This window comes from Apus apus, chromosome 3 (genome assembly GCF_020740795.1).
Source record: "Apus apus isolate bApuApu2 chromosome 3, bApuApu2.pri.cur, whole genome shotgun sequence".
NCBI lineage: Eukaryota > Metazoa > Chordata > Aves > Apodiformes > Apodidae > Apus > Apus apus.
In genome coordinates, this window is record NC_067284.1 from 1,558,993 (window position 1) to 1,584,125 (window position 25,133).

At 42.8% G+C, this 25,133-nt stretch overlaps 1 protein-coding gene across 1 annotated transcript in view; it reads left to right on the forward strand.

The window, feature by feature from the left end:
- The window catches only part of REV3L (REV3 like, DNA directed polymerase zeta catalytic subunit), a 108,782-nt gene that overhangs the window by 79,726 nt on the left and 3,923 nt on the right, over positions 1-25,133 (forward strand). Inside the window, exons 19-30 of the mRNA XM_051613089.1 lie at positions 5,705-5,820; positions 10,483-10,601; positions 11,253-11,371; positions 12,373-12,514; positions 14,617-14,861; positions 15,854-15,962; positions 16,999-17,205; positions 17,893-18,002; positions 18,996-19,110; positions 20,895-21,032; positions 22,508-22,698; positions 23,892-24,138. Coding sequence (XP_051469049.1) covers positions 5,705-5,820; positions 10,483-10,601; positions 11,253-11,371; positions 12,373-12,514; positions 14,617-14,861; positions 15,854-15,962; positions 16,999-17,205; positions 17,893-18,002; positions 18,996-19,110; positions 20,895-21,032; positions 22,508-22,698; positions 23,892-24,138 — 1,858 coding nt within the window. The remainder of the gene's footprint in view (positions 1-5,704; positions 5,821-10,482; positions 10,602-11,252; positions 11,372-12,372; positions 12,515-14,616; positions 14,862-15,853; positions 15,963-16,998; positions 17,206-17,892; positions 18,003-18,995; positions 19,111-20,894; positions 21,033-22,507; positions 22,699-23,891; positions 24,139-25,133) is intronic.

The window sequence follows — 25,133 nt, forward strand, 5'->3', positions numbered from 1 at the left end:
CAGATACTACCAGATACTAGCAGAAAAGGGCTGGTCCTGCAGACATGAGAGAAGCATAATTTGGGGAATTCATGTGGGAATGCACAGTCCCCATCTCTGTGACACTCAGAGGATATGGAAACAGGATCAGCTTGAAAAGAAGTGCTAGATTCACTGCTACTTGAGACTCACCAGCCACCTGTGGCTTTGTCCTCATGGAAGTAGTTTCAGATAAAAGTATAAAAACACAGTATAAAGCTGTAAGATTTTTCTTCAAAATTTTTGGATCAAGTATTTTTTAATTAATTAGCTGTTAATATTTGGCATTTATATATTTTGCATAATGTTTTCCTTGTATGCTAATCAGTTTTTTGTATTTGGTACAATGCTTTATATTTGTTCTTCTGTAAATCCTCCAGCAACATTTTCTTTTCAAAATAGAGATATGTTAATCTAACCTTCTTTTCCCAGGTCAGTGTGATCTTCTGTGGCGTTTTCCTGTAGAAATATTTACTTCATGTCTTGTATCAGCTTTATGGATTTTTACTGTCCAAAGCAAACTGGAAAATGTTTTCAGATATTTCAGTTACGTATTTGAGTCACCAAATATTCTGCTTCAGTTACTGCTTTTGTCTATCTTGTAGGTCTGGCCTAATTTCCACCCCCCCTTTTTTCTCTGAATTTTAGCTGGAAGAAAAATAACAGTCAGGAAAACCAGGCACACAATAAAAGGGAAGGCATAACTGGGAGCTTTAGTATTCATTCACAAAATTACCAAGTGAGAAAGAGGAAGAGATGGCATCACAGCACGTACAGCTTAGCTAGAGAGGAGAGTAATCCCGTTTCTTGTCTCTGCAGCATGTATGAGTGGAATGCTAATGCTGTTGTCTGTAAACCCTGCCGGTACAAATGCTGCTTTTCATCTTTGCAGAGAGACTGACAGCAGGCAAAGCACCATCAGTGCCCATCCTTTTAATAACAGAGCACTGTGGTGGCAGACACAGCCCCTGCTCCTGCCGCGTTACTCCTCGCCAGCAGCTTTCACAAAACCTCTTAGAACTTACTAGTTCCTTGCAGGTGTAAGAGACCAACTGGATAGTACACTGTATAAATTGTGAGAAGGGAGGATGAAAAATACAAAGCTTGTCCTCTCCTTAGCTCACAGCCTGCCATCTTTGTGGTACCACATGAAAAGGAGAGAGAGAGAGAGAGAGGGGCTGCAGTTGAGCTCACAGCAGCTAAACCTTGGCTTTACCTGTTCTTCTTCCAATGGGGAACAATGTCATCTTTTAGTTCCAAGCATCTCCTCTTCTCTAATAACAAAATGAATACCACAGGAGGGCTCAATAAATGACACACTGGTCCATTGGTGCAGCTGCTAGGTGGGATTGGGCTGCAGGAGAAGGCACTTCAGCTGCACAAATTGAAATGGAGTTTGATCAGCAAGGAAGTAAGCAGGAAACAGCAGCTGCTCATGGTGGGTGCAGGAAATCTGATAGCTCTGTTCAAGCTGTACTTCAGTGTAGGAGAGGTTGTTCAGCAGAAGCAGTTGTACTTGAATATAATCTTACGTTGTTTTTTCCTTCAGATAATTCAGAGATACACTTAACCAAAAGTATTTTGATTGGAAATACCTAAGCATCCATACATGTGTTAATAGCAGTTAGAGTCCCTGCTGCATGTACATTGTGATTGCCCAGACACATTCACAATACACTGATGTGTGACCAACCTACTGCAGGATCCCAGCAGCTCAGTTGCTGGTACCATGTTGATCATTTTTCATGCTTTCGTAGAATCACAGACTGGTTTGGGTTGGAAGGGACCTTCAAGATCATCTAGTTCCAGCCCCCCTACATGGGCAGAGACACCTCCCACCAGACCAAGTTGCTCAGAGCCCCATCCAGCCTGCCCTTGAACACTTCCAGGGAGGGGGCAAGGATACCACTTGGATTCAAGTTTTAAATGTAGGAAACTGAGACTAAGGGATTATATTTACAGTAGGGTTTGAATGCATCATTTACTAGCTACTCTACCTTGATTTTCCATGGAGATAGCTTTATATGAAAGTCATCTGACTGAAACTTAGACATCAGTATCATTGTCAGTGTCTTAGTAGTTACCCTCATCACTGTGGACATTAGAGAGAATTGACAAGATCTTCTGCAAGAGGTAGCTAAAAATAAATAGTTTGCCCAATGAGGCACTTTTCCTTCAATGACAATAAAGAGAGCAGCTTGGAAAACTTGAGATGCCAAAATTAGCTGAAATGAGACCCTCCCCTTAACGCATGTGTGGTGTCTAGTTGGGAAGGAAAGGCAAAGTAACACATGGCAAAGTGATGCCCTGGGGCTCAGGAATGTGCTGCTCCAGGCACACCCTAAGGGCCTGTACAAGCAGGACCAAGTTCAAAATTAGCATGCTGACTGTTCTTTTTAATCTTTTGAGAGAGAATCTTCCCAGTCTACATGTGAATTTATATAAAATTGTTTTAAAATATGTAAAATTTAAGTCAGATGCAACTTATTTAGAATCATAAAATCATAGAATGGTTTGGGTTGGAAGGGACCTTCAAGATCATCCAGTCCCAACCCCCTGCATGGGCAGGGACACCTCCCACCAGCCCAGGCTGCTCCAAGCCCCATCCAACCTGCCCTTCAACACTGCCAGGGATGGGGCAGCCACAGCTTCCCTGGGCAACCTGGTCCAGGCTCTCACCACCCTCACACTCCAGAATTCCCTCCTCATGTCTCACCTCAATCTCCCCTCCTCCAGTTTTCATCCATTCCCCCTTGTCCTCTCCCTCCCTGCCCTTGTCCCAAGCCCCTCCCCAGCTTTCCTGGAGCCCCTTCAGGCACTGGAAGGTGCTCTCAGGTCTCCCTGGAGCCTTCTCTTCTCCAGGCTGAACACCCCAACTCTCCCAGCCTGTCTCCAGAGCAGAGCTGCTCCAGCCCAAGGATCATCTTCATGACCCTCATCTGGACTCTCTCCAGAAGTTCCACGTCCTTCTTGTGCTGAGGGCTCCAGAACCAAGCACAGAAAGGAAATTTATATAAGGAAAATGCATGTATCTGAAATAATAATAAACTAAACTGATGTTATGTCTTAATCTATAAAACATCCTTCTATCTGAAGGACAATAGAGAAACAGTTATTGAGCTTATATGCAGATTGTTTATAGTGGTCGTTTTACTAATTAGCTTAATTTGTAAGATTAACTCAAGAATTGATGAAATGTATTTCCTTGTAATGCAATAGAGGTATTTGCAGTAGTAATGTAATAACCCACTAAAATTTGGTTAAGTAGGAAGTGAGGGAGATAATGCATTGCTTGGCAAGGAGGAACCCAAAGCCACTGTTGTTCATCACAGGGGGAGCTGCTGGTAGAGCTGGGGCAGCTTGTTGCTTCCAGGCAGTGTGATGGTTTCTGTTGGAACAGGCCTCCCAGAGCAAGCACATTCCTGACATAACAAATACTGGTTTATGTAGCTCATAAGCAGTTCTTCACATGTTTCCCATTCCCCTCTGCATCTGTCACAGAACCCACCTGCATAATGTCTTGCCCTGCCTGAAATCTGCAGGTATTTTCCATTTTAAATGATGTGAAAGCAGTTTTCAAAGATGAATTTAAATTACTACTTCTGTAGGGTTTTCCTTGCAAAATGCCAGACCCAAGGTAGTTCACCTGCAAGGAAGAATGTGAAAAGATGTTAATTTTTTTAACACGTATTCTATGACTTTATAAACCATCAGATAAGTCTGTTTTATTTCAAAACTTAAATGAAGCTATTGATACTTTTGGAAGCTCAGTTGGCATGTCACTGTACGTTGTGTGGAGCAGCAGGTGGTTGTAACTCTCTTTGACACTGATTCTGCTGCTGGAAGAGCTGCAGGCTGGCTTCACTCCTCTGCTCACAAATTGTTCCAAGTAGCTTTGGGTTAGTACCACAGGTAGACTAGGCTTCCAAAATGAGTACATTCACTGTTTCCACTCTTTATTATCATTTCCTGTCTCCAAAACCAAGGATCATTCATTTGACATTAACAGCAGATAGCAAAATACACCCCAGATGCAAAGTCCTAATTCTTTTACTTTCTCTAGAATGCTAGAAATGCCAAAACTTTAGAATCTTCTGCTTTAGCCAAAAACTAGATGAAAACCATTCCTTCACAGGTAGAAGTAGGTGGTAAAAGGGATTTTCGCAACTTTTGCTGGCTGGTTCAAAAGCCCAAATTGTAATAAAGAGAGAGCCAGGCTGAGTCACAAGATTCAAATACTTCTCCCTTTTTCACAAACGTTTGGTGTCAGTGGCAGAGGTGTGGAGCAGCTCTTCTCTGGAGTCATGCTCAGAGTAGTTAGTCACTTCATAGTGAGTTCTCATCTACCTCTGGCTGTAACACACAAGCAAGGAAGTCACCATCACAGTAATATCTGAAGCTTCATTTATAATGTCTGTGATACAACTTGGTTTTATTCCACATCCAACAGTCAGGAGATGTTGGCATTTTCAGATGCATTCAGTGATGCAAAAAGCACACAGCTCCTGGTCATAAGCCAGGGCCCCTGTCCACCTCTCCTGGGAAGTAAGGTCTACAAGCCTGCATCCATGGGTTGGGCACAAACTGTGGTCCAAGACCCTCTGCCTGTTGCCCAGTCCTCTCCCTCCTGGCAGCTGCCCTTCTGTCACTCAGTGGTATTGAGTGCAACCTGCTGGAACTCAAAACCCCTTGACTGAGCTGCACTAAAAGAAGCAGCTGTGCTTCCCAGTGAAGCTTCCTTTCTTGAGATATCTGATGTTACTTTGGCCAGTCTCTGTCTAGCCCGAGAAAGTAATTCTTAGGCTCTTCAGCGAGTGACCACATCATGACTTCTGGTGTTAATAGTGCTTACTCGAAAGGCAGGTGATACAGGCTGCTCCAAGCTAACTCCTACCAGCACTTTGAAGCCGCTTTGTTTGTCCTTCTGTCTAGTCAACACGTCTCTGAGCCTGGTTGAAAGATGGGCAGTGACTGGGTCAGCAGACAATTCTGCCTTTTCTTGTTATACCCGAGCCAGTCAACTTCTCCACCTGGCACGAGATATAGCATAAAATGACTTGTGCATCTTACAGAAAGGTTATATTAACAGAAGAGGTGTTTATATAGAACTGGTAGGTATGGTTGCTTTTCCCCATCTTTCAGTTGTGACAGCTCTTACTCAGCTGGGAATTGTCCTCTGGTTATTAGAAGCTGTGCTTCAGTATGCATGGCATGTGGTTGTTTGCAAAACCTTCAAGTAGTCTAGCAGCAAATTCTATTTCATAAAGGAAAATAATACAATGAAGTTGGAGGACAGGACTGTATTTCATTGCACTTCTCTTGTGCCAGTAGCTGGACTGCAGTTTGTGCTCACTACAGCCTGATTCCATCCATAAAGTGTGATTAGACCTAGATTTTGTTCTTTATTTGTAAGTACTGAAATAATAGAAGTATGTTCAAAAAAAATGTTTTCCCAATGAAACTGCCCCTTCTAAAGATTTGTTCAGTTGAATGTTATTAACAATCCTAAAATATTGTCTGTTTTAAATATTGACTCTTAGTCCAGATGCTGCTTTCATAGATACCCATTGGGCTGCTGCTTTTTTAAACTCAACATGATTAGATTGAAATCCTGTTTATGCTCTCTTCATGGAAAATATTTTCTTAAATAATATGAAGCTCATTTTCCTTTTTACCCCCTCTCTAGATATGACCCAGACATTTTGTTAGGCTATGAAGTCCAGATGCATTCCTGGGGTTATCTCTTACAGAGGGCAGCTGCACTGAATGTTGCTTTGTGCCAGATGATTTCTCGTGTGCCAGGTAAGTTACTGTGTAGGGTTTCATTCAGTTCCAATAGAAACAACTTGAAATTATGAGTAAATTGAAAAAAAAAATGCAGTGTTTCTTCAGATGGACCTCTCCTGTTGTTGTTGCTGTTGTGTTGTTACAGATATAATCGCACACACAAAATTTGAAATACCAAAGAGATCCTGGTTTTCAGTGTTTTCTGAATTTTTAAATCCCTTGTGTATTCCACTTCTGGGTATGTCCTGGATCCATGAACCTAACCTCATTTTCAGTAGTCATCTGTGTTAAGTCTTCAGTTCTTGGAGGTGCTTCTGCTGCCAAACCTCTCTTTCTTCTGCTTGGCTTCAGTCATGTATCTGTCACTCAACCACCCACCACAATCATCATTCACAGTTTCTCTGGCTGGCACACCAGGACCTAAAGATGCTCCTGGGCAGGACACAGCAGCTCTGTAAGAAAAATCCTCCCTTTCAGTAGCCATTCCAGTACTCTGGGCAAATTTTACTGGCCCAAGTGCTCATGCTTTCCTCCAAGATTCAGATAAAGATGTGTTTTGATTTTTTCTTGAAAATCTGGGGGAAAGTTATACAGGAGAGTGGGGAGCCTGGTGCTGCACTGAGCCAGTCAGCAGAGTGGCTCTGGAGAATGCAGGTAGTGAACAGCTAAATAAATGTGTTGTACCTGAGAGGCATCAAGGTAACTTTGTAAAATTAAAAACTGTCTCAGAGATTTGTTGTAGCTCTCAGCAGTCATAAAGATGATGTGGATGAGGGAGATAGGATTTTAAAAATCAAAACAATTGAAAAAGCTGCTTTCGTCAGGGCTCTTCACAAAGATTTGTAGAGAAGCTAAATAGCCATGAAATTGGAAGTGCTTTGCTGTGATTGTCCTGTTAAAAACCTGATCTCATTACTCTGTAATGTTTGAAAAGACAAATAAAATGTTAAGAATTACAGAGCAAGGAAAATATAAAACAATGAATGTAAATGTAAAAATCTGTAGTTTGCTTGCACCTCAAATCCTCTAATTCTGGCCTCTTCATAACCTTCCCCCTCAAAGTGTATTTAGGAGAACTGGTAAAGATGAGAAGGACAATCCAAATGTGTCTAGTAATTTACTAAGTGAGGGTTCCAGAAGAGACAAAACTGGGTAAGGAAGGTAAAAGCCTATTAAATTTGGGGGGATATAAAGGGGAATATGGATTGGTTGTTCGTGGTCTGTTCCAATGCAAGAACTAGTCATCAAATGAAACTGGAAAAGGGCAGCTACAGAATAGGAGTTGATTTTTCACCCCTGGGTTGTTGAGTTCCTTGCCACAAGATAGTACAGATGCTTAAAGTGTATGTTGCTTTTAGAGGAGATAAATTCTTGGAAGAAAAAATTCAGTGGCAACTACATATGTGGAAATAACTTCTGGCTTAGGAAGCTACAAATATTTAGAAGCTGGGAGAATATTCTGCAGAGGATCAGTAGCTGTTTCCCCTGTTCTTGAAGCATCTGCTTTTTGGCACTTGATAGAACAGGGCTCTGGGCTAGCTGCATCTTTGGGCTTACCCAGCATAGCAATAACATCTCTTATGTTGGCATCCTCTGTGCCTGGATGTTTTAGGAGGGCCAAGTTCACACACTCCTTCCTTGACGTTTCAACATTTGTGCACTCCCTCCATCCTTCAGAATCTGTTTGGTCTCTCTTAAAAAGGTCTTAGTTATAGAGACCAGTCAGGGACAAGAAAACATAAGAACAAATTTGCTCCTTCTGTTGAAAAGTGTTGGCAACTGGACCTTGGTGAATTTTTAAATACTTAATAAATGAAAGCAGGAACACATGACAGGTTAAATATGAATTGACCATCAAAGATCACAAGTTTCCAACTTCAGCACAAAGGTCTCAAATTTGTTCTGCAGGAATAATAGCTGATAGCATAAACCTTGTTATTAAATTGCCCTGATGGCTACACTGAGATGATGCACTGCTTGCAATAATAATGCCTCTAGGTACCATCTTCAGATGTATTGAAGGATGTTCAGACATCTCCCTGGTACCCATCTTCATGGTTCAAGTTACCGGGATTGGGATATACAGAGTTCCTCAGAGAAGAAGGGATACTTCTCTGGGAACTGTGTGGTTTTTAGTGGTGATATCCGTGTGTATTTCACAGCTGGGCTCTACAAGTAAAGTCCCACGCAACATGGGTTCAGTTCTAGTCAAGGAACCCAGGGTTGTAGCCCCTAGTGTCTTTGGACAGAAAGTTGAAGTGGGTTTGCAGGACCTTGGCATGATCTGCACAGTGCTGGTGTCCATGGTACAGATGTGGTACATGCACACCCAGAAGCAGAATATGTAACACTTCAAATGTTTCTAAGAACTAATGTTAATTGTAAGGTAAGTAATTCTTTTTTGACTGAACTGCAGAAGAAAGATACAGAAGTGTTCACACTGAGGAGCTCCTCCCAGAGATGTCATGCAATAGGTGTGAGCTTGCATGCATGACCATAAACATAAGTGTTGTGTTCTCTGCTCTTTGGTTTCGGCCCCATCTGTGTTCCTCTTGCGTTTCCAGCCCCTGTGCTTTGTGTTTCCCTCCTCCCTCCACACGCTGTGTTTTCAGAGCAGGAGGTGTTCCTTCAGGCATCGTGCTCTTCTTTCCTCCTGTTGAAACAAAGATGGAAGGTCCCTCTCCTCAGCTTAACAAAAAGAAAGCTGGACTTCTGTCTGGTTTTGCTTTATTGGCTGAGTCTGCTGCTGCATGTGCCATTTACCAGGGAGCTATTGCTAAGGACACAGCACAAGAGCAGTGAGCCCTATGGTCCTTGGGTGTGCACTGTGGCCTCCTGCTTCCTCCTTTGCATCACTGCTCCAAGGTAGGGAGAGGGTGAAGGAGGATAAGAAGGAGACCTCTTTTTATTTTATCTCATACACTTGAAAGATGGGAAGAATGTGCAGTTTAGCTTCTTAACAACTTTTTCCAAAGAAGCTGAGGTGGTTCTGGTGATCTATTCCCACACCAGTTGTGGAGCACTGCAGGGTTTGGTGACTTTGTGATGCTCACCCCAGGTGGAGTCTCTTGTTCATCAGGGCAGTGGGGCTCTTTCTGACTGCAGGATTTTTAGTCACCTGTCTGTACCTTCAAGACATGAAATGAACTTAAGAAACGTAGTAAATCTCCTAAACAAGTCAAAAGAGGATGACACTGTGGAAACCAGAACTAACAGTTTCTGCTTCCAATTTAAAAAAAAAAAAAAAAAAAAAAAGGAGGGAGGGAAATGTAAGTTGCTCATTTTTGTAGGGGACCCAGCACGTGGAAATGAGGAAAAGCAGAAGAAAAAGTGTTGCTTCTTGTGGGGCTGTTTTTTCCCATCCAAACGTGAAAAAAGAAGTCACTATTTTTGCCTGTTAAAAACCTGAAACAATAAGGTGGTTTAAAAGCTGTTGTGTCATTTTTGTGAAGTGTATGAAAAGTTTGCTATGTTTTCCCAAGACTCTGTCATTTGTTGGTCAGGTCAGTAAATGAGAAATAGGCTTTCAGTATTTTGGTTGGAATGCTGCTCATTTGAAGGATCAGCACATGAAGTTAGCCTGTGTCAGCAATGTGGTTTCAGAGCAGTTCTACAGAACTTCAGGCAGTTTTTACTTCTGTCTTCCAGGGTAAATGTGCTTGGTGGCTGCCTGAGGAGCTCATTGCTCAGTTCTGCAAAGCATTGTGTATCTACACTTGGGTGTGCTCTGTCCAAAATGCTCTGCTCTTTTATTAGTAGGCTACTCTACAGGGGTATCTGAGGAGCCAGCAGTGGCCGCTGAAGAGTAGGTAGGGATTTAAAATTGTGGGAAAATTGCCCCAAAGTGCTTTCTCTTCTGTTAAGCTAGTAAGAAGGAGCAAGACTGGAGGATCAGCTAATACAGTGTGTTTTCATACTGAATTTTAACTTGTACGTTTTAAAAACCATCTATGTAAATATAGAAAAGAAAACTAAAACTGTAGCCTTAGGTTGACTGAATAAAAAGCAGTTTCAAGAAATATATACCCACAAGATTATCTTCTGTTATGTTGTAGTATTTCAAAGCATGAAAAATCCCAAGGGTGGCAGAGGAGGTGTGTCCCCTGTCACTGGTGTGACTACAGAAAGATTCAGGGAGCAGCTTCTGCCTCTGCATCTGTTCCTTCCTGTTTCCTTCCGTCTCTTTTGTGCTATTCAGAGCTCCTATTTACCTGCTCTTTTTTGCTATTTCTGTGTGAAAGGTGCTGAATTTTCTCTCCCATGACTGGTTCCAACTGTATGAGGTCATCACAAGTAAAGCCCTGGGTTATAAACTCTTCAGGGCAAAAATAACTGTTTTTTTATAATGTTGTGCATTGGTGTGCATGCAGCCAGGTCTCAAATAACATTCAGCATTGCTTAACAATCACAGTAACTGTGAAGAATATATTGCCATGGACCATCTTAGTGAAACCAGAGCAGGAGTTACCTGCAGGGGGGTGTGCAAGGGCAGCAAAACCTGGAGGAGCTTCATTTGAAGATAGTGTGAAGACTGGTAAATAAATCAAATTCTGCAGTCAGGAATGGCCCTTAGGAATGCTTGTTCTTCCACAGAGCTCCAGTTGGAGGAGGGATGGTTTGATCTGGTCTTGACTGTCCTGCAACTTGTCTGAATGTGTTCTCTTTCCATGTCTTCAGATGAGAAGAAAGAGAACAGATTTGCAGCTGAGCTGGATGAATATGGATCAGATACAATGACTGAAATAAATATTGTTGGGAGAATTACCTTAAATGTTTGGAGAATGATGAGAAATGAGGTAAAGTTTTTAAAAGTTTAATGTATTTGACTTCCTGAATTTTTAAAATGATAGTGGATTTTGTTGACAGTGGCATGTAACTTGGGTAACTTTTTGTTCCTTGTTTTGTACCCCTCTCAAATAGAGCTGTCTGCCACTTTGTGCATGTTGCTGATGTGTAAAATACTGAAACCCTTCTCTTTCTGTGAAGTTTCTTCATTACATTACTTTTCACTTTTTGGGTTTTGAGAACAATTTGCCTGTTTCAGCAGTTTGTCTGGTATGATGCATGTACTGAATGAAATACTTGAACTTTTCTTTAGCTGTCAGACTTACTCATTGGTCTGCTGTTTATGACCTTGGATTGATAATAATAAAATGGTTCAGCCTATAGAAATCTACATCTGATCAAATTCAGACCTGATCTTTGTGATCTTCTTAATACCATCTGTTCTTTTCAATTGATATGGGATATATATTCTTTCCTGACTTGTAAATAGTTAGGGACTTTTAAATACCCTATATACTAATAACATGTAAATATAAATAATAAAAATACCTAATATGCTAATTAAAATGAATAAATTAGTTGTTACAGTTTTTAGAAAGTAAATACTTATTTTGCTGTGAAAGACATTATGTATCTTGTCATGTCCTGTGTGTGTTTTCTAGGTGAATCTGATGAATTACACTTTTGAAAACGTGGGCTTTCATGTGCTTCATCATCGTTTTCCTCTCTTTACTTTCCGAGTTCTGTCGGATTGGTTTGATAACAAGGCAGATGTCTACAGGTAAGGATCTGTCCATCTATTTTGTTTGTTGTTTTTAACACCAGATTCCTAACATTGGATGGGTATAAACTAAAGTCAGCATAGGAAGAAATTACCAGTTTAGCTCAGGTACAAGAACAGTCTCTATGCAGCAATGTACTTATTTACTCTTCTGTTCTGCTGTGTTGTGCAGTTATACCCTCCATAGTTCATCTTCATGTAATTTCTGTTTAAAATACACAAAACCAAAGCAATTTTTCAGTTACAGTTTCAACATATCCGGGTAATTGTCCTATTTTGAAGTTCTGTAAGGTCTTTTTGCATATACTATTCATCAGGAGGACTTCTAATGAACTGTCAGGGCTCTGGTTTACTTTGCAGTACAAGTCACCCAAGCCAGGCTTAAAAATAAAACACAAAAGGGTGCAAGATGTTTAGACAGTAACTGTAGTAGTTTAGACAGTAACTTAAAAATACTTTTATATGATACATGTCACACTGGGCTGTGCTCTTTATTGGAGTGATTTGGTATTGTGTGATATGAACAATTAACAAAGCTGAATCTGAACATCATTCACGACGTACCTATAATTTCTGTACAATTCTAATACTTTTTGACCAGATAGAAACTTGATTTAGTGCTGAAATTATAAACTTATGTTCAACTGAGAAAGGTGTTTTTAATACTGAAGGATGTTTCCACAACAGTCCACCTGGTTAAAAGAACCACATGTAAACAGGTGAAGAGAAACCTGAGTTTCTGATTGAGCAATGACTTAGGGCAGCAAGGAGAACAGGATATGGTCACTGAGATGGGCCTTGCAAGCAGCTTGTAGCACATTCTCTGTATGTTTTTAGAATGCATAAGGGTGTGTTTTATGTGCCACGTTTTTGAAAGAGCCCTACGAAAATGTCCTAGGGGAAATTCTACTTGCTAGTTTGTAACAAGCTATCATACATGTTTCTTAATAGAAAGAGCAGCACTCTCCTGGTTGGTTGTAACAAGGCGTTCACTTTCACAGGTGGAAAATGGTTGATCATTATGTTAGTCGGGTCCGTGGGAACCTCCAGTTGTTGGAGAAACTGGATTTGATTGGCAGAACAAGTGAAATGGCCAGACTTTTTGGCATTCAGTTCTTACATGTGTTAACAAGAGGCTCCCAGGTAAGACTTAGTTTTCCTTACACTTGGCAAAAACAAAACAGTCCTTATAAGATGTTATAGTTCTTCTCTAGCTTTTCAGCTAGTATATGGGTTTTCGTAAGGTCACAGAGGACAGTTTTGCATAACATGAAATCGAAACACAAAGAAATGCAATTGAAAAGCAGTAATAATAGACTGAATGGTTACTCTCAGGATTAAAAATAGCTGTGAAAAATAGAGTGCCCCAAATGTAATCACACCAGTGAGTCTCTTCCAGGGACTTTGGGAGCACTGTTTTCCCTTTGAGCTGGTATTTTTCACACTTGGATGAGTCTAAAAATGAATGCTTTAAAAACATTAAGAAGTATAATTGAGCATGTCTTGGGAAAGATGAGATTCTTTTCTTCTGGGACAGACGAAGCTGCCTTGAATAGGTTCTACGTGACATTGACTGTTAAGCAGACCTGGGGGTGAGATCTGGTGATAAGACAAGAAGGGTTCTGGCTTTGTTGAGTACGTGTCGTACAAGATGTGTGTAGTTCTGTTATTCTGATACTAGCATCAGAGGGGAAGGCAGCAGGACAGAGTGAGATTTACACTCTGCTTTGAGACCCAGCAGTCTCAGGTAATACTACCAAAGGCTGAGTCACTCACGTGCTGAATCACTAGACTAACCAGGCTGTTCTCAGGGCTTCACATGAGCCATGAGCAGCACCTGAAATGAGAGACAACTCCTCTCACTCACGTGTGTCTGCTCTTCTGTTGACATCTTTCCTCAGGTGATTGAAAATCTTGCTGGAAACTAAAAAATAAAGAACCCCTAGCTCTTGCCAGGTCCAGCCTCTGACTGCTACCTCATCACACATCTGATCTCACCAGTGGAAGCAAATTAGTGTGCGATTAGTACAAGGCAGCAACAGCTTGTGCTGCTGCAAAACTGTGCTTTCAAACCCCAGCCTGTGTGTGAGGCAGGAGGGTCTGTTAGTGTTGGTTCTGTCAGTCCCTTCAGAACATCAGTTAAATCATACCCACCATGTCTGGTACAGTGGCTGCATGTGTAGTACATCAGCCAGGGCTCTGGAACAGGGATGGAGCTGTTTACAAAGCACAGGATCTTAGGGCTTTGTAGGATTGTTCTTTGATATTTTGGGACTGTCAGTGCTGGGCCACACGTGGATGGAATTTTCAGCTTATTTGTGTTTTATTGTGAATGGACACAGTGGGTACGTGCAGTCAGTGCTGGTGAAGTCCTACTAAAGCATTGAGTACATCAATACCTAAATAACTAGGGCTGGTTTTTCTCATGTTGCTGCCTCCACATAGGACATTTTGTGATGTCTTGGACCAGGTGAAGGTGCTTAAACATTTTAATTTAATACTTCCTGTACCACTTGTGGCATCATCCTGGAGCAGGCAGGGTAGCCAGTGCAGAGCAGCAGGCAAGTTGAAATCCTCCCCATCTTCTGCTGCCAAGGACATTCTGGTTGCTGCTCACGGTCAAAAGCTTGGGGGCACAATAACCAACTTACACAGCTCTCATGTCCTGCCTCTGTTTTCCCAGGTGTTGAAATCAAATTGCAGTGCAGGTTCCTATGGAAAATTGTCAACAGCTGCATATGACACTTGGTTGTCTTCAGTGTTCTGCCAGTCTGACAAAAGCACAGTAGCAGCTGCTCATTCCCTGACTCCAGCATGGCCTCCACACTTGGGTGTTGCAGCCTGGGGAATGGTTTTTCACCTGAGCTGCATGCTTACTTTTTCCCTAGAAAAAAATTATAAGGACTTGATTTTCAGTCATTAGGGCTGAACGATGAGGAAAGACTTGGAAAAGTTCACTGCAATAGGAAACTTACATTAAAAATATGGCTGTTTATTTCGGAAAACCAGCTGTCTAGACTTTAAATTCAGGATATTTAAGTGTGTGTTTATGCAGTTGTAAAACACCCATGTGTACAGTACTACCCATGTTGATGTGGGGCTTGGTCTGGTGGGAGGTGTCCCTGCTCCCAGCAGGAGGGTTGGAACCTGATGATCTTGAAGGTCCCTCCCAGCCGCTCCTGTGGTTCTGTGATGCTGTGACCTGCATTTTGGAAGCTCTGATGAGTGTCTCCACCCTGTGGCAGTACCGTGTGGAGTCCATGATGCTGCGCATTGCCAAGCCCATGAACTACATTGCTGTGAGCCCCAGCGTCCAGCAGCGAGCCCAGATGAAGGCCCCTCAGTGCGTCCCCCTGATCATGGAGCCCGAGTCGCGCTTCTACAGCAACGCTGTCCTGGTCCTGGATTTCCAGTCCTTGTATCCTTCCATTGTCATAGCATACAACTACTGCTTCTCAACCTGCCTGGGACATGTTGAAAACTTAGGAAAGTAAGTGGTTCTCCTGTAATCGCAAACTTGGATTCCATAGAGACTTTAGGATCTTTTGTGAGGTACTGAGAGCCCTTGGTTGTCATTGGAAACAAGGGGCATATAGGAACCTGTACATACAGACATCAGTATGTATTTTAAATTAAATACTTAATTAGACTCAGTTCCATTAAAAAAACAAACAACTCAATATGTGCATGTGAGTGGGAGGTGTCCCTGCTCATAGCAGAGAGGTTGGAACCTGATGATCTTTAAGGTTCCTTCCAAACTTCACCACTCAGTGGTTCCATGTGTGCACACCTGTTCCATTGCTGTGGTGATGCCAGTTTTCAGTATTGCCTCACAGTAACTTCAGTTGTTATTTAAATCCCCTACCTGTTTTCAAAACCAGACAAGTAGTATTGTATGTTAATGAATTGGTTTTGTTCTCTTTTAGTTCAATCTGGTCTTAACGATTCAAAATGAAAAGATCCAATGAGTTATTCTGTGTAGCATCTCTGACTGAGTTTAACAGTAATCCTCTTAATTGGAAGGAAAAAATCTCATTGCTCATTATGATTACCTCAATAAAACAATACTTGGAAGAATGGGGGATGCATGCAGTGCTTGCTAGGTGTCATCACCAGGTTTTCAGGCTTCTGACTGGGAATTCTGAATTTGTAGAAAGAAAATAGATGCAGTTTGTTACCTGGTAAACATGCCTGCTTTCCACGTGCCTGCACTAACTCAGCATTTGGGAATCTTGCATTAGCAGCACAGAGCTGATACATTATGCATGTGTTGGAATTCAGCTGTTTAGTTCTGCTTTATTCCTAGAGCCTTTCACATGCAGCTAAGAACTATTCATGATTCTGGGTCTGGTTACACCTGAGATGACAGCTGTGACTCTGTCCTTGCTGGCCTGACCAGCATTTCCATGGGAGCTGATGGTTTTGCTGGGCCAGGCTGCAAAGGGCTGGATCCTGTTCACATTTGCTTTTCCTTTCTGCCAGGTACGACGCCTTCAGGTTTGGCTGTGCCTCCCTCCAGGTGCCCCCTGACTTACTCTACCAGATCCGGCACGATATCACAGTGTCACCCAGTGGAGTGGCATTTGTCAAGGTACTGACCTTCCTGCTGGCTGACTGGCCTCAGAGCAGCCTGATACTGCCCTTTACATTTTGCTGCATTAAGAGCAGAAGGGGGGAGGTTCAGTTTCTTGTTTCCCCCGTGTTTCTTGTGTATTTGTCAGAGTGCTGAACTTCTGGCAGTTCAGGACATAAAACATCATCTTAATTCTTTCATTTAGACCAAAGGCTTATTTCATCTATAATTAAACCATATTTTACTTGTGCAGTTTGGGGATCACACGGTGATTATCAGTGTGTAACACTTCACTCTTCTGCCTGGACAGCAGAAACCCTTCCTAGAAAAAGGGTCATGGTTTGGGAGATGAAACTCCCTGACTGGCTTTCCGTTGTTCTCATTTTGTTACGTGCACTGCTGGCTGCTTTGTAATGAATTAATAAATAAGGCCTGGAGCTCTTACAAATAATTAGCCAGTCAGCAGCATCCATAAATGTGGTGTAAAACAAAACCTCTGGGTGAAGAATATTTGCAGAATTTGTAAAGGTGATTCACCTTTAGCACTGAATGCTCAGAGAATGACCAGTTCAGTATTGAAGTCCTGCTCTGGTTCATTGGGTGATCTAAAGGCTGCAGTAGCAGGGCTGATGGAGACAAGGAACAAAAAGCAGTTTGCCCTGCCCTGGTGAGCTGTCCTGGGCTGCTGCAATATCTGTGGGAAGAGCCAAACCACTGGTGCCTGGGGCATCCTGCTAATTAATTTGTCTTCTTAACAGTGATTATCTCACAGGTTTGGGTCTAGTGCTTTTCCTCTGAACTGTTTAGGTTGGGCTTTTTAACATATTTTTCTTTCTGTCTTTCTTTCTTTGTCTTTCTGTCTTTCTCTCTTTCTCTCTCTTTCTCTCTTTCTCTCTCTCTTTCTCTCTTTCTCTCTCTCTTTCTCTCTTTCTCTCTCTTTCTCTCTCTCTTTCTCTCTCTCTTTCTTTCTCTCTCTCTCTATTTCTCTCTTTCTCTTTCTTTCTCTTTCTTTCTCTTTCTTTCTCTTTCTTTCTCTTTCTTCCCTTTGTGGCAGCCCTCAGTAAGAAAAGGTGTGCTGCCAGGAATGCTGGAAGAGATCCTGAAGACCAGGATCATGGTGAAACAGTCCATGAAGGCTTATAAGCAGGACAAGGCCATAACCCGAATGCTCGAAGCTCGTCAGCTGGGTCTGAAGTTTATAGCTAATTTCACATTTGGTTATACTGCTGCTCATTTTTCTGGAAGAATGCCATGCACTGAGGTAAGGGCTGCAGAGCAAAATGTGGGAAAGACACTATTTGTAAAGTTTAGCCATATCACACAGTATTATTCTTTGAAACGTAATTAATCTTTATAAACGTTAGTAAAATAATAAACATATTTAATCTTAAAACCTTAATAAAACCATTTTTATTTGTAGTATTGAAAATAAAAATGGGATTTTTTGTGACTTTTTTTTTCTTAAAAAAATATGCATCACAGATCCCAATATATTTTTTTAATTTAAAACAACTAAATCTTATTTTCTGTCTTCCCATAAAAGAGGGTTCTGAGTTGGCATTTCTCTAGAGCTCTCCCCAGAGGTAAATTGGGTTACATTTCTAATAGGGGGGGGGGGGAAATAAAACATTGTAGCCATTTCATAGTTTTCATAAAAGGAGGAATCAGAAACTAGAGAAAATGACCCTACGTGGCCTTGCTCCTTTGCTTAAACCAAATGTTTATTTTAATTCTCTCCATATTTGATCAGTCTTCCTGCCCCCTGCTACTTGGGGGCAGTGTCAGCAACCTTGTTATTTATTATATGCATTTAAACCATGAAATAAAACACATGCTCACAATATAGTCATTTTCATAAACAGGCCAAGCAATTAGACAGTGTTTGCCAAGAGCCAGGGTTTTGTTTAGCAGTGGGAAAGAGATGGTCAGTTTCTCTTTAACTTTGCAGGTGGGGGACAGCATTGTCCACAAAGCCAGAGAAACATTGGAACGTGCTATAAAACTGGTGAATGATACCAAAAAATGGGGTGCTCGTGTTGTGTATGGGGACACTGACAGGTAAGCAATTCATGCTCTGCCCCTCAAATCTTTGCAGTCCTTCACAGATACATTTTTGTCTCAGCAAGAGGAGTTTGTGATACTGAAAAGAGCATCTGGGCCCTCACTGAGATGTTGCTCACTGTCTCCAGGATGTGCCAAGTAAATAATACTTGTTTTCTTGGAGGTTTTTTTAGGACTCTCAGGAAGCACTTTGACAAGTTTCCTTTCTTTTGAAAACTCTGTGGAATAGAAAGGGGAGAATCATATTTTTTCAGCTGTTACTACAAGTCTTACTTATCAAATGGGTGGTTTTGTGCCTGTTCCTGATGCCATTTTTATTTTGGGAAGTAGAGTGTTTGTAATGGAGCAGGCAGTGCACATTGATACTTAGAGGAAGGCACCGTTTTAAGCTTCAAAAGTGGATCCAGTTCAGAAGCAGCCCCCAGAGCGTGCAAAGATATGATCAGGCTGCCTGAAATGCATCATATCAGTACCTCCCATTTCTTAGCCAATCTGTTATCTAAATAATGGCCACTCTGGAGGTGTCTCCATCTCTGCTGCTGGACTTGGATAATTTTTCAGCCATGGGAAACAAAGCTTGTCTGGCTGTCCTGTCTGAATGATTGTGAATCCAGTGTCTGCCATCAGCCAGAGTTGAAAATTCAAAGATACTAAATTCACCAAAAAAAAGAAAAACAAATTGGAGAAAGGAAGTAAAATCCTGTTGCTGCCCATAGTGGGGAGAAAATGGTATACCCAGAGCTCCTGAGAGTTCCCTGCTGGGAGCTCAGGTTTTGCAGTCCTGCAGTCAGACCCCCTGCTCACCTCCTGCCTTTGGCACTCCTGATCCCCTCCTGAACATTCCCAGTTCTCAGGGTTTTTGGCTTTTCTAGCTGCAGGAAGGGAACAGAACTGATAGCAACAACCCTGCCTTGCCTCCAGGGATCCATAGCTTGTCAGGAGCTAACTTGAACAGATGTGTGCTTACTTCCTACCTCTGCTTTCTTGTAGCATGTTTGTACTCTTGAAAGGAGCCACAAAAGAGCAGTCTTTCAAGATTGGTCAAGAAATTGCTGAAGCTGTAACAGCAACAAATCCCAAACCTGTTAAACTGAAGTTTGAGAAGGTAAAAGGAAAATATTTTACTTCAAATGTGTTGTGTGAAAACATTGTTATCATAGAATCCTAGGATGGTTTGGGTTGGAAGATCATCTTCAAGATCATCTAGTTCCAACCCCTGCATGGGCAGGGACACCTGAAAAATAGAAAATGAAGATAAAAGATTTGGTTTGGACACGAATGTAGCATAAGGCTGTAGGACAGTTGTGTGCTGTGCTGGTTCTGTGGGAACAGTGCAGGCTCCTTCATGCCTCAGAGGCCTGGTCAGAGCAGCACTGCAGCATCAGCCACAAAGTGACAGGGTCCTGCTGTCACACCAGGATGCCTGGGGGCCTGTTGTACCAGACAGTTTGAAATTCCTGTCCCATCAGCTTTTGGAAATGTCTCCCTCAGTTTTGTCTTACATACAATCAAACCAGTGTGTGCAACTTGGTAGAGAACATGTGCCCCATCCCTTGAAGTGACTCCAGTGCATTAATTACAAGTCTGATATTGATTCTTCAGCCAGCCTGAGCACACTGCAGGATATTTTCCTGTAAGACATTTACCTATAAAATGAAAAATCATACAAACCCATTCAGTAGGCTTTTTAGAAGAAGTATTAATGACAATAACACTTTATATTAAAGAGCCAGGGAATATGATACTAATTTTGGTGGGAATTTATCATTGGGAATTCATTAGCAATCGGCTCAGGTGCACTAGACATTATTCAAAATACATGCCTGACTCAACAGGTTCAGTCAGAATTTGTAAGCAAATTACCATTTCTTCATGGAAGATACACTAGAAAAATATTAGCAAGAAAAATCAGAGTAAGTGTGGAAGGCACAGCAACTCTTCCTCACTGACTAATTCCTGTGCATGGACCCTTCCCATTCTGAGGCAATTCTGTGTCATTAAGATGAAGGAGAAATTAGCCAGAAAAAAAATACTAGGTGCAAGGAAATACTTGAGAAGATGCCTGAGTGCTTCACTTCACCTGCGGGTCAAAATATTGAGTACTTTCCTAGGGAAGCTTCCTAGAAAGGAAGAGGAAAATGCCCCAAAGCTGCAGCATCTGCTGAAGAAGTGACACCTATGTGCAGGACCTTCCTCAGCCTGAGGCCATCTGAACTCACTGCTCCCTCTTCCACGGGAGCCAGGAGATGTTATCCTAGTCATACGGTGAAGAAATTGCTCCCCATTCCTCCTTTTAAAACTGGTCAAGGAATACTGACTCAGTCAAGAAGGAAGTAAGAGGTTGGAGAGCACAGGCAAAAGAGACCAGGATCCTAAAAATCCATCCATCAGGAATCCATTCTCCAAGCATAGGCATGTGGAAACCACCCCAAGCCAAGGTGCTCACTGATTTTAGGTACCTCGTAATTAGGTGAAGTTTGAAAATAGAAAGTTCAAAGCCACTCCTTCTGAGAAGGTTTTCTTCTCTAATGCTTAAAATGAAGTTGTTGTCTTTTTAAGATAATACAGTTACATGAAAACCACTGAAAGAGGCAATCCAGAAAAGGAAGAGTACTCAGAACAAATCACAGTGTGTGTCACTTCCCATCTGAGCTCCAGGTTGCTTGGCTTTCACAGCTAGATGAAATACAAAGGGATTTGAGAATGGAACACAACTGAACCCCAACATCCTCAGCCATCCTTCAGCAGTGCTTTGATCAGGTTTATTTGGTTTAATGATTTAAACACCAAACAAACAGAAAAACAACAACAAAGCAAAGTATTCCCTAGGAAACCCCCTATATTCCAGGTACATGCCAGGTCAGCCTGTCTTTTTTCTAAACATTCCAGGTCTACTTGCCATGTGTCCTGCAAACCAAGAAGAGGTACGTGGGGTACATGTATGAAACAGTGGAGCAGAAGGACCCAGTATTTGATGCAAAGGGCATAGAGACAGTCCGGAGGGACTCCTGTCCTGCTGTTTCCAAGGTAAAACACTTGGGAATTTCTTCCGGAATGAAATGTTCTTTCATCATATGTGTAATACCTGTTAATGTCTCTCTTCCCTGAGGGCTGTGGGGCAGCAAGCTCAGAGCCAGCCCTGTGCTCTGGCAGCTGCATCCTGCACCAAACCCTGCATCCCCAGCCAGCCAAGGGAGGGGATTGTCCTGCCAGGCTGGGGGTTGGTGCTGCCTCACCTGCAGGGCTCTCTGCAGCTCTGGGCCCCACCATGTAAGAAGGATGTGAAGGTCCTTGAACACACCCAGAGGAGGGCAGCAAAGCTCGTGAAAGGGTTGGAAGGAAAGTCCTGTGAGGAAGGGCTGAAGAGACTGGGCTTGTCTAGCTTGGAGAAAAGGACCCTGAGGGGCAACCTCATTGCTCTCCACAGCTTCCTGAGGAAGGGAGGTGGAGGAAAAGGTGCTGAGCTCTTGTTATCTGGAGATAGGATGTGTGGGAATGGTTCAGAGCTGTGCCAGGGAGGTTCAGACTTGACATTAGGAAGACTTTCTTTACCAAGAGAATGGTCAAACACAGGAACAGCCTTCCTAGAGGGGTGGTCAGTGCCCCCAGGCTGTCACTGTTTACAAGACATTTGGACAATGCCCTTAATAACAGGCTGTAACTTTTGGAGAGCCCTGAAGTGGTCAGGCAGTTGAACTAGGTGATCATGGTAGGTCACTTCCAACTGAAAATAGCCTTTGCTGTTCTATATTTGTCCTCTCTCAGATTTTTAATCCTTGGGAGTTGTCTGATACTTTGTTTTTCTTGTATGCTTGAAAGCCCGTGAGAAGGACTTGCCTTTCCACCCAAACTACTTCAGCCCCTAAAAACCCCATAATAAGTCCTTTGCCCCATGTAAGTTCTCCAGAAGACCATTCTTGAGCCAGTTCACTATAACTGGAAGTATTACTCCAAGAGGAGTGAGACACACTGATGTGCCTGCTGAACAGCCCACTTACTTAACTGTAGTTTAGCTAAGAATTCATTTAAAATAAACTTCCTTGCCTGTTTATTTTGAGGTGTGAAAAAGAAAAGGCTCTTGTTTTAAGTCAAGTCAAAACAAATGTATCTCAGGAAGAGAAGAGACCACTTTGGAGGATTTACTTCCATTTTTCTTTTTAACCCCAACTGTTTTGTTTTTTGAGGTGTCGCAGCACCAGCAAAACCTTTTAGATTGTATGGAGAAATGCATTCTCATACTCTGGAAAACCTCTGGGGTGGTTGAAGCAGTTTTAGTGATGGAATATGGGTCAAGTCATGAAAGGTGTCAAACAGAACAAGTTGTCCAGTGATGTGTTTTTGAAAGTCTTGGGAGTGGAAGAGAATGGAACCACTTGAAATATTAACATTCTCGTTCACAACTAATATTTTTTCTAAACAGTGTATTAATATTTTAATATAATTTACTTAACTATTTTTTCATTAACATGTGGTTCTCTGACCTTTCTCCCTTGGCTGTAAAGATACTTGAGTGTTCTATCAAGCTGCTGTTTGAAACACGGGACATAAGTCAGATCAAGCAGTATGTTCAGAATCAATGCATGAAGTTGCTGGAAGGAAAAGCCAGCATGCAGGACTTCATCTTTGCAAAAGAGTACAGAGGGAGCTCAGCTTACAGACCCGGGTCCTGCGTGCCAGCCCTGGAGATCACCAGGTGAGAAGATTAAGTGCTAATCAGAGGTATCTTTTTCTCTTGACCTTTGCACTGCCACGTGATGGGTAGCGGTGAGATGTCTCCTTCAGATATTGTTGCAGCAGTTGGCTCTGACTTTCTTCTCTGTGTAAAGAGAGCTCAGGCATCAGGCAGCCCTGGAAAGCCCTTTTGTAGTCCTGGAAGGAGCCAGACACGTTGAGGAGTGAGGTCTCTTGTCGGGACACTGTGACGCTGTTTTCTGCTGTTCCTCCTGCTGTGGGTTTTGTCACAAGGGCTTGACTCCCTGAGGTTGCCCAGGGCTCACGGGTACTGGATAAGTTACAGATGGTAATGGTGATGTCTCTCAGTGCTGTGAAATACATTCTTACCAGGCATAATTTACTCTACATTAATATTTCAACCTGTCAACACTGTTTATCAGCAATAGATAACGTGAGCTGTCTCTTGACCTGCCCAGTCGGGTTAGGGTTGAGGTTCAGGCCTGCCCCACCCAGTGGACACAGGTAGAGTTAACCTTTTGGAACAGCCCCTGGGGCAAGGTTAACCTTCTCTCAGTTAATCTCTTTTAACAACCTTGTCCTCAAGATTAACCTCCTGAATTCTCTGTGCCATAGCCAGGAGTAACGACCATTACCCAGGAGGTTTAAACAAAACACAAAGTTACTTAAATTGAGTAAGATTCTAAAGTTTGTCCCAAACCACACAGTATTACTCCCAAAGCAGCAGGTTACAACCTGCAAAACTTAGCAGAATTAGAAATGCTGTTACCTGCCTGTGCTGAGAAGGTTAGAAACAAAGGAGCTATGAAGAAAAGGGGATAGAAGAGGTATCACCACCCTTGGGTCAGCAAGGATCTCTGCAGGAAGCTGTGGTCCTTCGCTTTCTGGGTTCTCGAGCTCTTTTTAGTACCCTGGCTGCTCCTTATTTAAAACATTTCATTAAGGATGGGGTGACTAGAAAGCAGCTGCATGCAAATCCAAGGGACATGGAACAGGACGTACCTTTAGGGCTCGTGTTCCAGGTTCTAAAATCTGGGTCTGATGGGGCAAATTAAAAATGAAACAACCTGGTCCTGTGCTTCACAACAGGCACCAGCTTCAGTCATCTGGGGAGCTACTCATGTGATCAGATGGGAGCTTGACCAGCAGGTGCAGTGGCTGAGTCTGGAGGTTAAGAAGGCTGTTTCTCCACAGGAGGATGCTGGCCTACGACCGCCGCTCCGAGCCGCGGGTTGGGGAGCGAGTTCCCTACGTCATCGTCTGCGGCTCGCCCGGCCTGCCGCTCATCCAGCTGGTCAGGAGGCCCAGCGAGCTGCTGCAGGACCCCAGCCTCAGGCTGAACGCCACCTACTACATCACCAAGCAGATCCTGCCACCCCTGGCCAGGGTCTTCTCCCTTATTGGCATCGACGTCTTCAGCTGGTACCAGGAGCTGCCGCGGGTGCGTGTGCGAGGAGCTGGCGCGGGGATGGGACGGCGTGTCTGGGCTTGGGGGGCCCTGGGATGGAAGGCAGGAGCAGAGGCTGTTTGACAAGGCAGTGTGTGATGCCCAAACCTGTAGACCTGATTCTTAGCTCTTCTCTGTGGGTTTTTTCACTTAGTAAATCAGTTTTTCAGCCAACCCTTCTGCACAGGATTGTTAACTCCTGTCATCTTCTCTCTTCTGACCTCTTCCATAGTTAAAAATAATATTTTTCTAAAACTGAGTATTTTTAGCAGTACTTGTATCTGCATCTATTGGGTTCTACCACCTTTTAAATCTCTCCGTAGGAGATGTTGGAACCCCAAGATGTTCTGAAGATCTGGGGCCTGGAGAAAAGGAGGTTGAGGTCTCTGAGGGGAGACCTTCTTACTCTCTGCCTGAAAGGAGGGTGTAGTGAGGTGGGGGTTGGTCTCTGCTCCCTAGTAACAAGCAACAGGACAGGAGAAGATGGGCTCAAGTTGTACCAGGGGAGGTTTAGATTGGGTGAAGTAGAAGAAGAAAAATCTTCTTCACCGAAACAGTTATTAAGCACTGCAGTAGTGTTTAATAGTGCCCAGGGAGGTGGTTGGATAACCTGGAGGTGTTCAAAAGATGTGTAGATGTGGTGCTTAGGAACATGGTTTAGCACCAGACTTGGTAGAGTTGGGTTAATGGTTTGACTCGACCACCTTACGGGTCTTTTCCAACCAGAAGGATTCTGTGTGGTTCTGTGTGTGATCTTTCCTCTTCCTAGAAAAGCTGGTAATGCCCCAGCAGCAGGAATGCTTCTGTCAAAATCTGTATCACTAGAAATTTGAAACTCTTAATATCCAAATCTGATTGCCCTGAAAGTTAAACTAAACACTGAGAGGCAGAAGAGAAGTGTGAGACACTGTAGGCTGTGGTTCCCCTGATGAGAAGGGATGGTGAGGGACAGTGTGTACGTGCAGTTTAGTTACTCTGCTCAGACTTCA